Consider the following 12,828-nt stretch of genomic DNA (forward strand, 5'->3'; position numbering starts at 1 on the left):
ACAGTGACTGCACCAGCAGAATAGTGAGTGCAGCTCTGGCGTATAATACAGGATAAGTAATGTAATGTATGTACACAGTGACTGTACCAGCAGAATAGTGAGCGCAGCTCTGGAGTATAATACAGGATAAGTAATGTAATGTACGTGCACAGTGACTGTAACAGCAGAATAGTGAGCGCAGCTCTGGAGTATAATACAGGATAAGTAATGTAATGTATGTACACAGTGACTGCACCAGCAGAATAGTGAGCGCAGCTCTGGAGTATAATACAGGATAAGTAATGTAATGTATGTGCACAGTGACTGCACCAGCAGAATAGTGAGCGCAGCTCTGGAGTATAATACAGGATAAGTAATGTAATGTATGTACAGAGTGACTGCACCAGGAGAATAGTGAGCGCAGCTCTGGAGTATAATACAGGATAAGTAATGTAATGTATGTACATAGTGACTGCACCAGCAGAATAGTGAGCGCAGCTCTGGAGTATAATACAGGATAAGTAATGTAATGTATGTACACAGTGACTGCACCAGCAGAATAGTGAGCGCAGCTCTGGAGTATAATACAGGATAAGTAATGTAATGTATGTGCACAGTGACTGCACCAGCAGAATAGTGAGTGCAGCTCTGGAGTATAATACAGGATAAGTAATGTAACGTATGTACACAGTGACTGCACCAGCAGAATAGTGAGTGCAGCTCTGGAGGATAATAGGATCTGTTTTTTGCTGTAGGTATACATGAAGATAATCAGGTGGTGTCAGTAATAACTACATTGGCTGGTACAATATAATAGGACACTCTGCTCCCATCATGTTACTTATTGAGACCTGACCTATCTGGCCAATTGCCAAAAGAAAATTCCCAAACCCTCATCCAGATATTCTGGAGGAACATGTGAAGCAAATTTCATACAAACAGCTCAGAGTTTTCCAGCAATGTACTAATTTATCATGTGCATATGTATGATATGACCGCCTATAGACTGCAGGAGCTGTACAGTGTTACAGACTGGGAATGGGTTGGGAACTTTCTGCAGCTTTCTTCATGGTAATGTCGAGTAAAGTTCACCGATCTAACCGATCTAACCGATCACTGATCTAATTCTTGCTGTTTACGTTACCATTAGGGGGCGCTGCATGCTTATGGTACATTTGCCCCTAGTGGTGGCTCTAAGTAGCTCCTATGACAAGGCCCCTTTCTATGACCCATGGCAGGTACGTGCCTTACCTCTATTTTAATTATAACTCCCCCCATCCCTGCAATACCTGTAATAGTCATAAAGAAAAGACGAGAGATCAGATGGACAGGTTTATTAGCAAAGGCCAAAAAATGGAGAGCACACAGGTGGAGTGACATGAAGAGACAGTCGCACATCTTCTGGGAGAACCAAAGTCCCAGGAAAGGTAACTCCCAACAATCAGTCCCCAAAATACACCGCTCTCTTGATCCGACATCCGCGAGTGCAATATTCCTCTCTACTTTGTAACATTTTTGGAATTTTTTTTTAAAACAATCTTTATTACCCCGGCTTAGGGAACACTCCTTACATTTATAGCATTCGGGTGCTGTAGTCTCTGCCTCGTCTGTAAAGCTTAAAGGGAAAGTCTACCCAAATGTTTATGGGACAGCTACATGTGAGAAGATCCCATCTGTCGTCTCAGCCACCACTGATAGGGCTTTAAAGAAATCTGAACCTCAATGGTCCAGGAATCTGAACCTCTAACCTATCTGAAGATCATTTTGGATTTTTTTCTTTCTTTCAAGACCAATTCCTCAAAAATAAGCCAAAAATGAGGTCAACGCCAGAGAATCTTTCCTGGAAAATCTAAAAATTCTTGGGATCTCCACCATCAAACCTAGTCCCTAGCCGTCATCGTATTGATCTGAAGGTATTCCACAGTGGAATGTGACTACTAAATCTTGCAGTGGACCCCTTACCTACAAACCATAGATGGGACTGATAGGCTTTGGTTAGACTTGTGACCGTGTGAATTAACTTTAACTCCATAGACCTAAAAATGGCAGCTTCAGCTTAGATCTTCCAAGTAACCTTTTCAACATTGGTGTCCAACTGGTGGCTCTCCAGCTGAAGAGCCACAGGCTGGACAACCATGTTCTCCAAGAAGAGGTCAGAGACATAACTGGTTGACTTATATTGTGATATTACTGCAGCACAGGATGGATGTCACAAAGCTGTATCCCCGATAAATTGTAGGAGACTCTGTCGGAATCGGTTTGCCTATATTTGAAGAACATGTCCTACAAAAACGTATGCCTTGGTTGACTACATCCCCCTATTATCATCCATTCTCCATTACTCCTATATCTTCCTGCATCATCCCCATGGTGCCATCTTGTCCATGTTGTCCCTTGTCTTCATCCACCAGTTGCTCCGCTGGTCTAGATATACCTCCCATTAGTCTCACCGTCATCCAGATGGTGGAAAGGGTTTATAAATAAATTAAGGAGTGCTGAGAATACAAGGGTCTAGAACCCATTCCTAACGGCTTAAAAAAAGCTTGACTTCAACCGGGCCTTGGCACTTAGAATTGGTATGAGCACTGCTCTACCTAATCTGCGGTTGGGAAGAGAACAACACAGGCTCGGAAATAGAGATAGCACTTATGGAAGAAATTACACCGGCCGATGCACGTCTTCCTATTGTTCTGCTGCAAGACAAAAGCAAAGAAGATACTTTACCATCTTGGAGACATTGAAGGCCAATGAAAAGGGGTAGGAGGTATTGAGAAGCATTGTCAGGGGCCATTGTACCAATGTTGGAATTAGAGACTGGTTTTTACCAACTGGTTTGGCCAACTGGTTTGTACCAATGTGACAACTTTGCTATGAATCATGGGTTCGCCAAACCTTATGGAAAAATTGTGACTTACAGGATTATACCCAGACAAGGACCGATTTGGTGGAATCGTTTTATGGAGCTGTGCACGGAGTGTTCTACATACAGTTACCTTGCACGATGAGCCGCGCTTCCGAACGTGTTTTCCCGGCTGTAAATCTCACGGTTCCTGACATTGTAGGGGATGTGTTCTGCAGGATCAGTTTGTGACGGTTCCCTCTGGACTCGATAATAACATCACCGCCATTATGCAACAAAACTCCATTTAGACTCCACTGTGGAGGTCTAGACAGAGGAATGGACACTTCGCACTCGAAACAAGCGTCATCGGGGGCGGTGACTCTCACATCTGTCAGGTTTTTATATAGTTGGATGGCTAAACCTGAAAGAGACCAAATCAAAGATTTAGAGACCATGATAACATCTCCTTTTTCCTGGTCTACTGAGATTTTATGGACGTTCTCTCAATCCATATAACCATCTACATCTCTATCCGCATGCATAACTTTTAGGATGTCCATACATATGAAAGTTGGCCAAACTCGTTGACACTGGTAGGACTGTCCGATTGTGAAATGTGTATGGGGGCCTTGACTTTTCCAGGACTAGAGATCAGGCATGTTGGATTTGTAAATGGATACCAATGTTAGCATAAATGTTTCGTGGTGCTCACCCTCCACCAGTAACCGGCCTGAGGTCTGGCCTCCTGTGGTCTTCATAGTGTAGACATCTTCATCCTCAGGACCCACATCATTGATGAACAATGTACGATAAGCATCCTCAGCCGTGATCTGGTACTTGTCAGAAGGAAGGATGACCTGATTGCCTTTTAGCCAAGTGACACGAGCCCGGGCCGGGTTGACTTTGCATTCAAAAATGACTCGGTGACCTTGTAGAACCGTCTTGTCCCTCAGAGATTTAACAATGCGAACAGGTAACTCTAGAGAGAAGATGTGAAGACTGAACAATGTGAATGGTCACCAAACAGATGACATCTCTATACCAATAAATATCATATGTACCATCCATTATGCTTTGAAAAAGGGATCGCGCTTACATCCCGAAACGCGTCAGCTATGAGTGACTTTTTTAACCACGTTGTGCTGTTTTTCTGACTTTTTTCTACACTTTGTATCTCTTTGTATGTGTTGTTTTAAACAAACTTGCCGCACTTTTTGGAGCTTTTTTGGAGTGTTTTTTGTAAAAACCGCTTCAAAAAACGCCAGGCGGTTTTCCCCTCCCGTAAAGTGAATGGGCCGCAAAAAAATGCGTCCCATTCACTTCTATTGCTTTCTTCAGGCAGAAAACACCTGAAGAAAGGTCATGTCGCTTCTTTTTCTGCTAGCACTGACCACCATTGTATGGAAGCGGATTTTGAGGCGAAATCCGCTGTCAAAATCAGCCTCTTTGTCCCCGTGTGAACTAGCCCTTACAATAATCGCTGAATTTCTACATTTCAAGGACTGATCTTCTAAGCACATCCACATACACAAGATGGAGAAGATTTTGCCTCTCACCTTTCACTTTGAGCTTTGCTCTTGACTCTATTCTTCTGGCTCGAAAGAGAATTTCTCCAGAGTCTTCACACTGAGCCCCGCAAATCAGAAGAAAGTGTCTCCTTCCTGCAGAAACATGAAATACATCGCAGTGTTCAATAAAGGTGAGGAGTAACTCTCTGGACCTGGAAACATGGTCAGTAAGATATTGTTGTAAAGATTTGAGTTTGACCGTTTCTAGACTTCAATCAGATTCAAGCTGGGGGCGCTATTGTATTGGCCTCTATGTCAGAATTTGTCCATTGCAGTGGTGAAAAGTGGTACTGCAGGTCAAAATTTTGTATCTGAATTGTAGAAAAATTACAATAAACCATTTGCTAGAAATAACAGGAAAGGATCTAACAAATGATACAGGTCTTATAAGTCTTTTCTATAATTTATGCCACTGAAGAAACTACAGTCGACCTCTGTCTAATGGACAACCGATGGTTCCATAAGCGTCTGTTCACACAGGCACAGAGGGGGCGGATTATGGCCATAACCTCACAATGGTGGTTTATGGAGACCGCCAGGTGGCTTTTTTCCGTGAGTGGCAGGTGGATTCTGCGTCACGGTGAGCTGCAGCGTCCGCCTGGCAGCAGAAACCTCTGCACTCAGCCCATTCATTTGCCGCCACCGCGACAGTCGTGGCAGGCGAGATTTGACCCGAGAGTGACGCGGCTCGCCGTATCACTCTTGGTGCCAAAACCCGCTATACCGCCCCCTCTTGTGAACTTAGCCTTAGGCTATGGTAAGTAGAAATACCTTCTTGTCGGATCTTCGTGGTGGATGTCACTTTAATTTTTTCTCCATTTTTGAACCATTCGCCTTTGGCCTGAGCACAGGATAGTTCGCAGATGAATGCCGCGTTTTCGTTCTCCACTAGCTCTACATCCTGCAGGTCTTTCAGCACTTGTGGTTCTTGCTCTGTTGAATAAAATATCCACGACATTTAGATGCAGAGATCCGGTGTAGTCCAAATTCATCATTCTTAAAGGGGAAGTCTGAACCTTTTGTCTATTCCTTCATACAGACCCCAAACCAGACTCTGTTTTAAATCCAGACTTCAGACCAAGCTCCCTCTCAATAAGGGAACCCCAGGCCAAAATACAGACCCCAGACCAGACCTGTAGATACTTTTCTCTCCTTTTCACCAGTATCATTGTAGACACTACCTTAATGTCAGTACCAGGCATCTACCTGCCCTGCCTGGAGTCCGGGAGAGCTCTCTCTATTCTCTGGAGTCTCCCGAACATCCCAGGTGAGATGTCAAATATTCCTACCAGAACTTACCAAGAACACGCAAGGTGGCCGAGGCGCTCAGGTCACCCACGTGACATGTATATGTCCCCGCATCTTGAGGACCACACTGGCTAATATGAAGTATTCTCCGTCGCCCCACAGAAAACATACGGCACGAAGCGCTTGGCGCTAACTCTTCCCCATCCTGTAAGAAAATCAATATGTTTCTAATGGACGTCAATAATAGTCAAGGGCAGTGTTATAGTAAAAGGATGAACCATTTGTGTTACCTTGTCCCACGTCACAACGGCTTCTTGTTTGGAGACCTCACACTGGAATGTTGCTAGCCCGGATTCATGAATGACAAAGTCCTGAGGTGGTTGAGTGATGGTAAGCGGGTGCTCGGTGACAGTCAGCTGCGCCATGGTGCGCAAAGTGTCGGTGGTAAAAGCGATCACTGACGTATCGGGAAGGGCAAGGTCTAAAAGAGTCAAGAAGTGTTGGCGTCCACTTGATCTGATGGTGCAGCGGTCATCGGTGGTCAGACGGACGCCTCCTTTCCACCATTCTCCTTTCAAATCATCATGGGACAATTCCACCGTAAATTCGACGTCGCTTCCCTCCTCACATCGCACGTCTGTCAATCCTTTCTTAATGGCAACACTTCGGGCTGTTGTGAAGAATAACAACATTTGTAAACCAAGAGGAAAAGGCATTACGGACTTACAAAAGGCACTGGGGCTTACGTAGCACATTCAGGCGGCAATCGGTTCGGTCATGAAGGCTTTCACAGCTGTACCGTCCGCGATCAGATGCCTGGACACCATGAATGGTCAGTGTATGCTTGTGCCCACAGTTCTGGAGGGTAAACCTTTCACTGGGCTGAATCACAACACCTTGCTTCACCCAATGAATTTCCGCCTTCTCAGTGGTGACCTGGACCTCAAAAATGGCATCTTGTTCTTCTTCCACCTCCATATCTTCCAGCCCCTGAACAAACATCACATGAGCTTCTGCGAGGAAAAAAAATAGTCTTGTTATAGGATTCATCAAGTCAAACCCAAGACGTTCCTCCCCTAAAACCTCACACATTACATTGAAGATATAAACAACAAAGTGTCCTGGGAACCTCGAATGTCCTGTGACCGAACATGTGGACAAACCAAATTAATTGACATTGATGTTGACAAACCAACATAGTCGTAGACACAAAAATACATTGCTAAAAAATAATACATTGCTAAAAATGTCCCTAAATGAGGGATGTACCTATGGGGCACTACATCCCAATCCAACTTCCCTTCAATGTTTTTCGTTTTTCCAGTTTTGAACTGGAACTGGATTTGACACAAATTTTCCAAAAGTTTCAGATTCAATAAAAACACAAAACTTTGGAAGTTGGTCATCCATGAACTGGGAATGAAATTATTATACTCTGGATTCTCTTCAGATCCCAGAGTATAATAGGTGGAGGTCCTAAGCTCTTCTGGGCATCCTTATTCCGCTTGACATTCCCTCAGGATCTTCTTCTGACTTCCTAGGTGACATTACACAGAAGGCTGGAAAAGGACCTCAAATGAGCACTGGAAACCACAAGGATGCCCAGAAGAGGTGAGGAAAGGAACCTATCTATAATACATAGTGTATGACACTGTCAGGGCTCCTAGGAACCTATCTATAATACATAGTGTATGACACTGTCAGGGCTCCTAGGAACCTATCCATAAAACATAGTGTATGACACTGTCAGGGCTCCTAGGACTATATATATCTATAATACATAGCATATGACACTGTCAGGGCTCCTAGGAGCCTATCTATAATACATAGTGTATGACACTGTCAGGGCTCCTAGGAACCTATCTATAATACATAGTGTATGACACAGTCAGGGCCCCTAAGGAACCTATCTATAAAACATAGTGTATAACACTGTCAGGGCTCCTAGGAACCTATCTATAATACATAGTGTATGACACTGTCAGGGCTCCTAGGAACCTATCTATAAAACATAGTGTATAACACTGTCAGGGCTCCTAGGAACCTATCTATAATACATAGTGTATAACACTGGCAGGTCTCCTAGGTACCTATCTATAAAACATAGTGTATAACACTGTCAGGGCTCCTAGGAACCTATCTATAAAACATAGTGTATGACACTGTCAGGGCTCCTAAGTACCTATCTATAATACATAGTGTATGACACAGTCAGGGCCCCTAGGAACCTATCTATAAAACATAGTGTATAACACTGTCAGGGCTCCTAGGAACCTATCTATAATACATAGTGTATAACACTGTCAGGGCTCCTAGGAACCTATCTATAATACATAGTGTATGACACTGTCAGGGCTCCTAGGAACCTATCTATAAAACATAGTGTATAACACTGTCAGGGCTCCTAGGAACCTATCTATAATACATAGTGTATAACACTGTCAGGGCTCCTAGGAACCTATCTATAATACATAGTGTATAACACTGTCAGGGCTCCTAGGAACCTATCTATAATACATAGTGTATGACACTGTCAAGGCTCCTAGGAACCTATCTATAAGGATAGTGTAGAACATAGGAACCTATGTTTCATTGATAAGTTCCTAGGAGTCCTGACAGTGTCATACACTACACTACATAGATTAGTGCAGGGCCTAAATTGGCAACCACTGAACTGGAAACAAAAATATTTATTCAGCTGGAATTAGTTTTAATAGTAGCATGTGATAGGTTTCAGCTTTCCATGTGTGGGCAGTACAATCATTCCAATTCCCCTTTGACAATTTTGTAAGACTTTATTCCACCAGGTTGGACTTGTCCCCATTCAATGACATTCATGAGATAGCCCCAGGGGTCTCACACTCTTTGTCCTACCTTGAACTCTTAGTCTTGCCCGTGAGACGATCCCCTCAGCATTAGCAGTGATGGTACCGGAGTCAGACAATCGACAGCCATGTAAGGTTAGAGAGTGGCAGAGCCCGTTACTCGCCATGCTGGCTCTACGGTCCGAATTCACAGGGGATCCATTCAGTTCCCAATGGAGAATCACATCCTCTGGAGATACGACGCATTTAAAGGTGGCGGTGTCTTCTTCCAGGACAGTGACATTCTGCAGCTCTGTGATGAATTCCACCTTCCTTGGTGCTGGAGAGATAGAACCATCAAAACCATATCACACAACTATACATAAGGGCTGATGACATCGCAACGAAGAGTGCACAAGAAGACAAGGTCCATACAAGATGGTCTTTACCTTCCACACGGACTTCTGCATTCAACTGGTCCAAGCCAGCATCACAAGTGTATGTGCCAGAGTCTGCAGGTCGAACACTTTGTATAGTAAGTTGTCGGTGAACTCCTCGAGATGTCATTTTGACCCGTCCAGCAGAAACCATCTCCTCACCATTCTTCAGCCAACGCACCTTAAAATTTGGACGTGATAATTCACAAGAAAGAACCAGGTCATCCCCAGTCATCAAAACATGGTGCTCGGGAGTTCCCGTGTTGCCAACAATGGTGACTGGAGGAGCTACGAGAGAGAAGAAGAAATTAGGGCCAAAAATGGATTTCACAAAATCACCGCAAAATGATCACAAAGCAAATAGTGCAGCCCTTCTCAGCCGAAACAGCAAACGAAACGTCACTACGGGCAATGTCATCTGAGAATAGGCACTGACAGGGAGGCATTGCAAGCACGGGCGGGGGTGACAAGGCTTTGTGCAGGCACAGCACAGTATTGTGGAGGCATGACAGGAGGAGGAAGGAGGCAGAGCAAGGACACAGGAGGGCAGAGGAGGACTGAAGAGGACCCTGGAAATTTATGAAGTGGTTAGCTTGTCTACAAGCAGGCAACATGGATTAGCCGAAGAAAACAAGTTAATATGTTCTGATATTTATGGAACTGAGCACATCGGCCATCATAATGTGGGTGATAAATATAATAGACAGAGCGCAGGGCGTCATTATAGGAGTTAGGATGGAAACTGCACCCAACAATTCCCTTGGAATAATAACCTTTATATAATGTACAATGATCCCGACAACATCCTGCACTACAAGTATCAGCGCGACAGCGCCCCTACCCTGACAAGGCAAGAGGAAGTCCAGTCTCATGTGAATACTAGGCTCATGTACATAGGAGTAGTATTATAGTAGTTATATTCTTGTACATAGGAGCAGTATTATAGTAGTTATATTCTTGTACATAGGAGCAGTATTATAGTAGTTATATTCTTGTACATAGGAGTAGTATTATAGTAGTTATATTCTTATACATAGGAGGTAGTATTATAGTAGTTATATTCTTGTACGTAGGAGCAGTATTATAGTAGTTATATTCTTGTACATAGGAGCAGTATTATAGTAGTTATATTCTTATACATAAGAGGTAGTATTATAGTAGTTATATTCTTATACATAGGAGGTAGTATTATAGTAGTTATATTCTTGTACGTAGGAGCAGTATTATAGTAGTTATATTCTTATACATAAGAGGTAGTATTATAGTAGTTATATTCTTGTACATAGGAGCAGTATTATAGTAGTTATATTCTTGTACGTAGGAGCAGTATTATAGTAGTTATATTCTTATACATAAGAGGTAGTATTATAGTAGTTATATTCTTATACATAAGAGGTAGTATTATAGTAGTTATATTCTTGTACATAGGAGCAGTATTATAGTAGTTATATTCTTGTACGTAGGAGCAGTATTATAGTAGTTATATTCTTATACATAGGAGGTAGTATTATAGTAGTTATATTCTTATACATAGGAGCAGTATTATAGTAGTTATATTCTTGTACATAGGAGCAGTATTATAGTAGTTATATTCTTGTACATAGGAGCAGTATTATAGTAGTTATATTCTTGTACGTAGGAGCAGTATTATAGTGGTTATATTCTTATACATAGGAGGTAGTATTATAGTAGTTATATTCTTGTACATAGGAGTAGTATTATAGTAGTTATATTCTTGTACATAGGAGTAGTATTATAGTAGTTATATTCTTGTACATAGGAGGTAGTATTATAGTAGTTATATTCTTGTACATAGGAGTAGTATTATAGTAGTTATATTCTTGTACATAGGAGGTAGTATTATAGTAGTTATATTCTAGTACATAGGAGCAGTATTATAGTAGTTATATTCTTGTACATAGGAGCAGTATTATAGTAGTTATATTCTTGTACATAGGAGTAGTATTATAGTAGTTATATTCTTATACATAAGAGGTAGTATTATAGTAGTTATATTCTTGTACATAGGAGTAGTATTATAGTAGTTATATTCTTGTACATAGGAGTAGTATTATAGTAGTTATATTCTTGTACATAGGAGCAGTATTATAGTAGTTATATTCTTGTACATAGGAGCAGTATTATAGTAGTTATATTCTTGTACATAGGAGTAGTATTATAGTAGTTATATTCTTGTACATAGGAGGCAGTATTATAGTAGTTATATTCTTGTACATAGGAGTAGTATTATAGTAGTTATATTCTTGTACATAGGAGCAGTATTATAGTAGTTATATTCTTGTATATAGGAGCAGTATTATAGTAGTTATATTCTTGTACATAGGAGGTAGTATTATAGTAGTTATATTCTTGTACATAGGAGTAGTATTATAGTAGTTATATTCTTGTACATAGGAGGTAGTATTATAGTAGTTATATTCTTGTACATAGGAGTAGTATTATAGTAGTTATATTCTTGTACATAGGAGCAGTATTATAGTAGTTATATTCTTGTACATAGGAGCAGTATTATAGTAGTTATATTCTTGTACATAGGAGGTAGTATTATAGTAGTTATATTCTTGTACATAGGAGTAGTATTATAGTAGTTATATTCTTGTACATAGGAGGTAGTATTATAGTAGTTATATTCTTGTATATAGGAGCAGTATTATAGTAGTTATATTCTTGTACATAGGAGCAGTATTATAGTAGTTATATTTTTGTACATAGGAGCAGTATTATAGTAGTTATATTCTTATATATAGGAGCAGTATTATAGTAGTTATATTCTTATATATAGGAGCAGTATTATAGTAGTTATATTATTGTACATTAGAGCCGGATTCTACCGTGTAATGTTTATTGCACCACAATTATTAATATCAGTAGTGACTGGAATTGCTCTTCAGGTCTCTCCTTCTATGATACAATAATGATGATCTTCTTTCATCCTCACTTCTATGTTTCCTTAGCCTAAAGCTTTAGCAATTATTAAAGGTGATTACATCCAAGAGACTTTGATGGGTGAGGCTGACATTCATTATGCCAGGAGGATGCAATATGGGGGTCTCACAGCATAGGCTGGGGGAGGGGTGGATGCAGGGTCTAGGTGTTAGGGGGACAGGATGCAGGGTGTTGGTTGCAGTGCCTCTTCGTCACTCCTGTTACCTCCCACAGTGACATAAAAGCTGAAGCTGTCGTTGCGGGCATCGCACAGATATTCCCCCGCGTCATCACGCACTGCTCCAAGGATGGTCAGCGAGTGCTCTGTGCCCCTCTCCTCCATTAATATGTGTGGATTGTCCTGTAGTCGCTCGCCGTCCTTGTACCATCTCACTTCAGCGTCAGATCGGGACAGAGTGAGTGCCAGCCTGAGGTCCTCAGACACAGTGCACACTCTCCGCGGCATGATCTGGTCACGCTCTAAGATCACCACTATAGCCTCTTCCAAGAACCAAACACCGAGAGGAATTAAGAGTCCCAGGTGAAAACGGAGGAGGGAAAGAATCTAACTGCAAAGTCAATCCCCCTTTCACTTAGGTTGCAAAGACATTGTATTTACAAGATTCATGAGAAAAGTAAGGCAATGTTCACACCACATTCACATCAGACATTGACCACCAAGGTGGGGACAGCTGGTGTAATAGCAGGCTCGCTTCTGGAAACCTCTAGAAAAATCTGATTACTAAGGCAAATTGAGATGGAAAATCACATAATGTGACTGCTTTAGTGCCGACCGCAGTGAGCGAGATACTCTCATGGCGTCTACCTCAGATGTGGGCAAAAATACGTGGAAAATAATAATAATAATAATAATAATAATAATAATGCCTTAAATAAAAAGTATCACCATTTGTTACATTTACTCATTAACCCTTTATGATGCGGGATGTTTGTACGCAACTGACATGTTTTTTTAAATTAATTTTGTTTATACAGTATTATAT

The 12,828-nt window shown here is 41.5% G+C and overlaps 1 protein-coding gene across 2 annotated transcripts in view; it reads right to left on the minus strand.

Moving 5' to 3' along the window:
* Positions 1-1,298: 1,298 nt before the first annotated feature.
* Positions 1,299-12,828, minus strand: part of OBSL1 (obscurin like cytoskeletal adaptor 1) — a 38,181-nt gene continuing 26,651 nt past the window's right edge. The window contains exons 18-28 of one of the 2 annotated variants that reach the window (XM_075284566.1): positions 12,050-12,325; positions 8,891-9,166; positions 8,512-8,781; positions 6,384-6,650; positions 5,928-6,307; positions 5,689-5,842; positions 5,161-5,322; positions 4,378-4,482; positions 3,534-3,800; positions 2,973-3,242; positions 1,299-2,672 (exon numbers count right to left, since the gene is read on the minus strand). In XM_075284566.1, coding sequence (XP_075140667.1) covers positions 2,662-2,672; positions 2,973-3,242; positions 3,534-3,800; positions 4,378-4,482; positions 5,161-5,322; positions 5,689-5,842; positions 5,928-6,307; positions 6,384-6,650; positions 8,512-8,781; positions 8,891-9,166; positions 12,050-12,325 — 2,438 coding nt within the window. In that variant the 3' untranslated portion in view covers positions 1,299-2,661. The remainder of the gene's footprint in view (positions 2,673-2,972; positions 3,243-3,533; positions 3,801-4,377; positions 4,483-5,160; positions 5,323-5,688; positions 5,843-5,927; positions 6,308-6,383; positions 6,651-8,511; positions 8,782-8,890; positions 9,167-12,049; positions 12,326-12,828) is intronic. The other variant, XM_075284567.1, reaches the window with a different exon arrangement.

The sequence above is a fragment of the Leptodactylus fuscus genome, chromosome 8 (genome assembly GCF_031893055.1).
Source record: "Leptodactylus fuscus isolate aLepFus1 chromosome 8, aLepFus1.hap2, whole genome shotgun sequence".
Taxonomy (NCBI): domain Eukaryota; kingdom Metazoa; phylum Chordata; class Amphibia; order Anura; family Leptodactylidae; genus Leptodactylus; species Leptodactylus fuscus.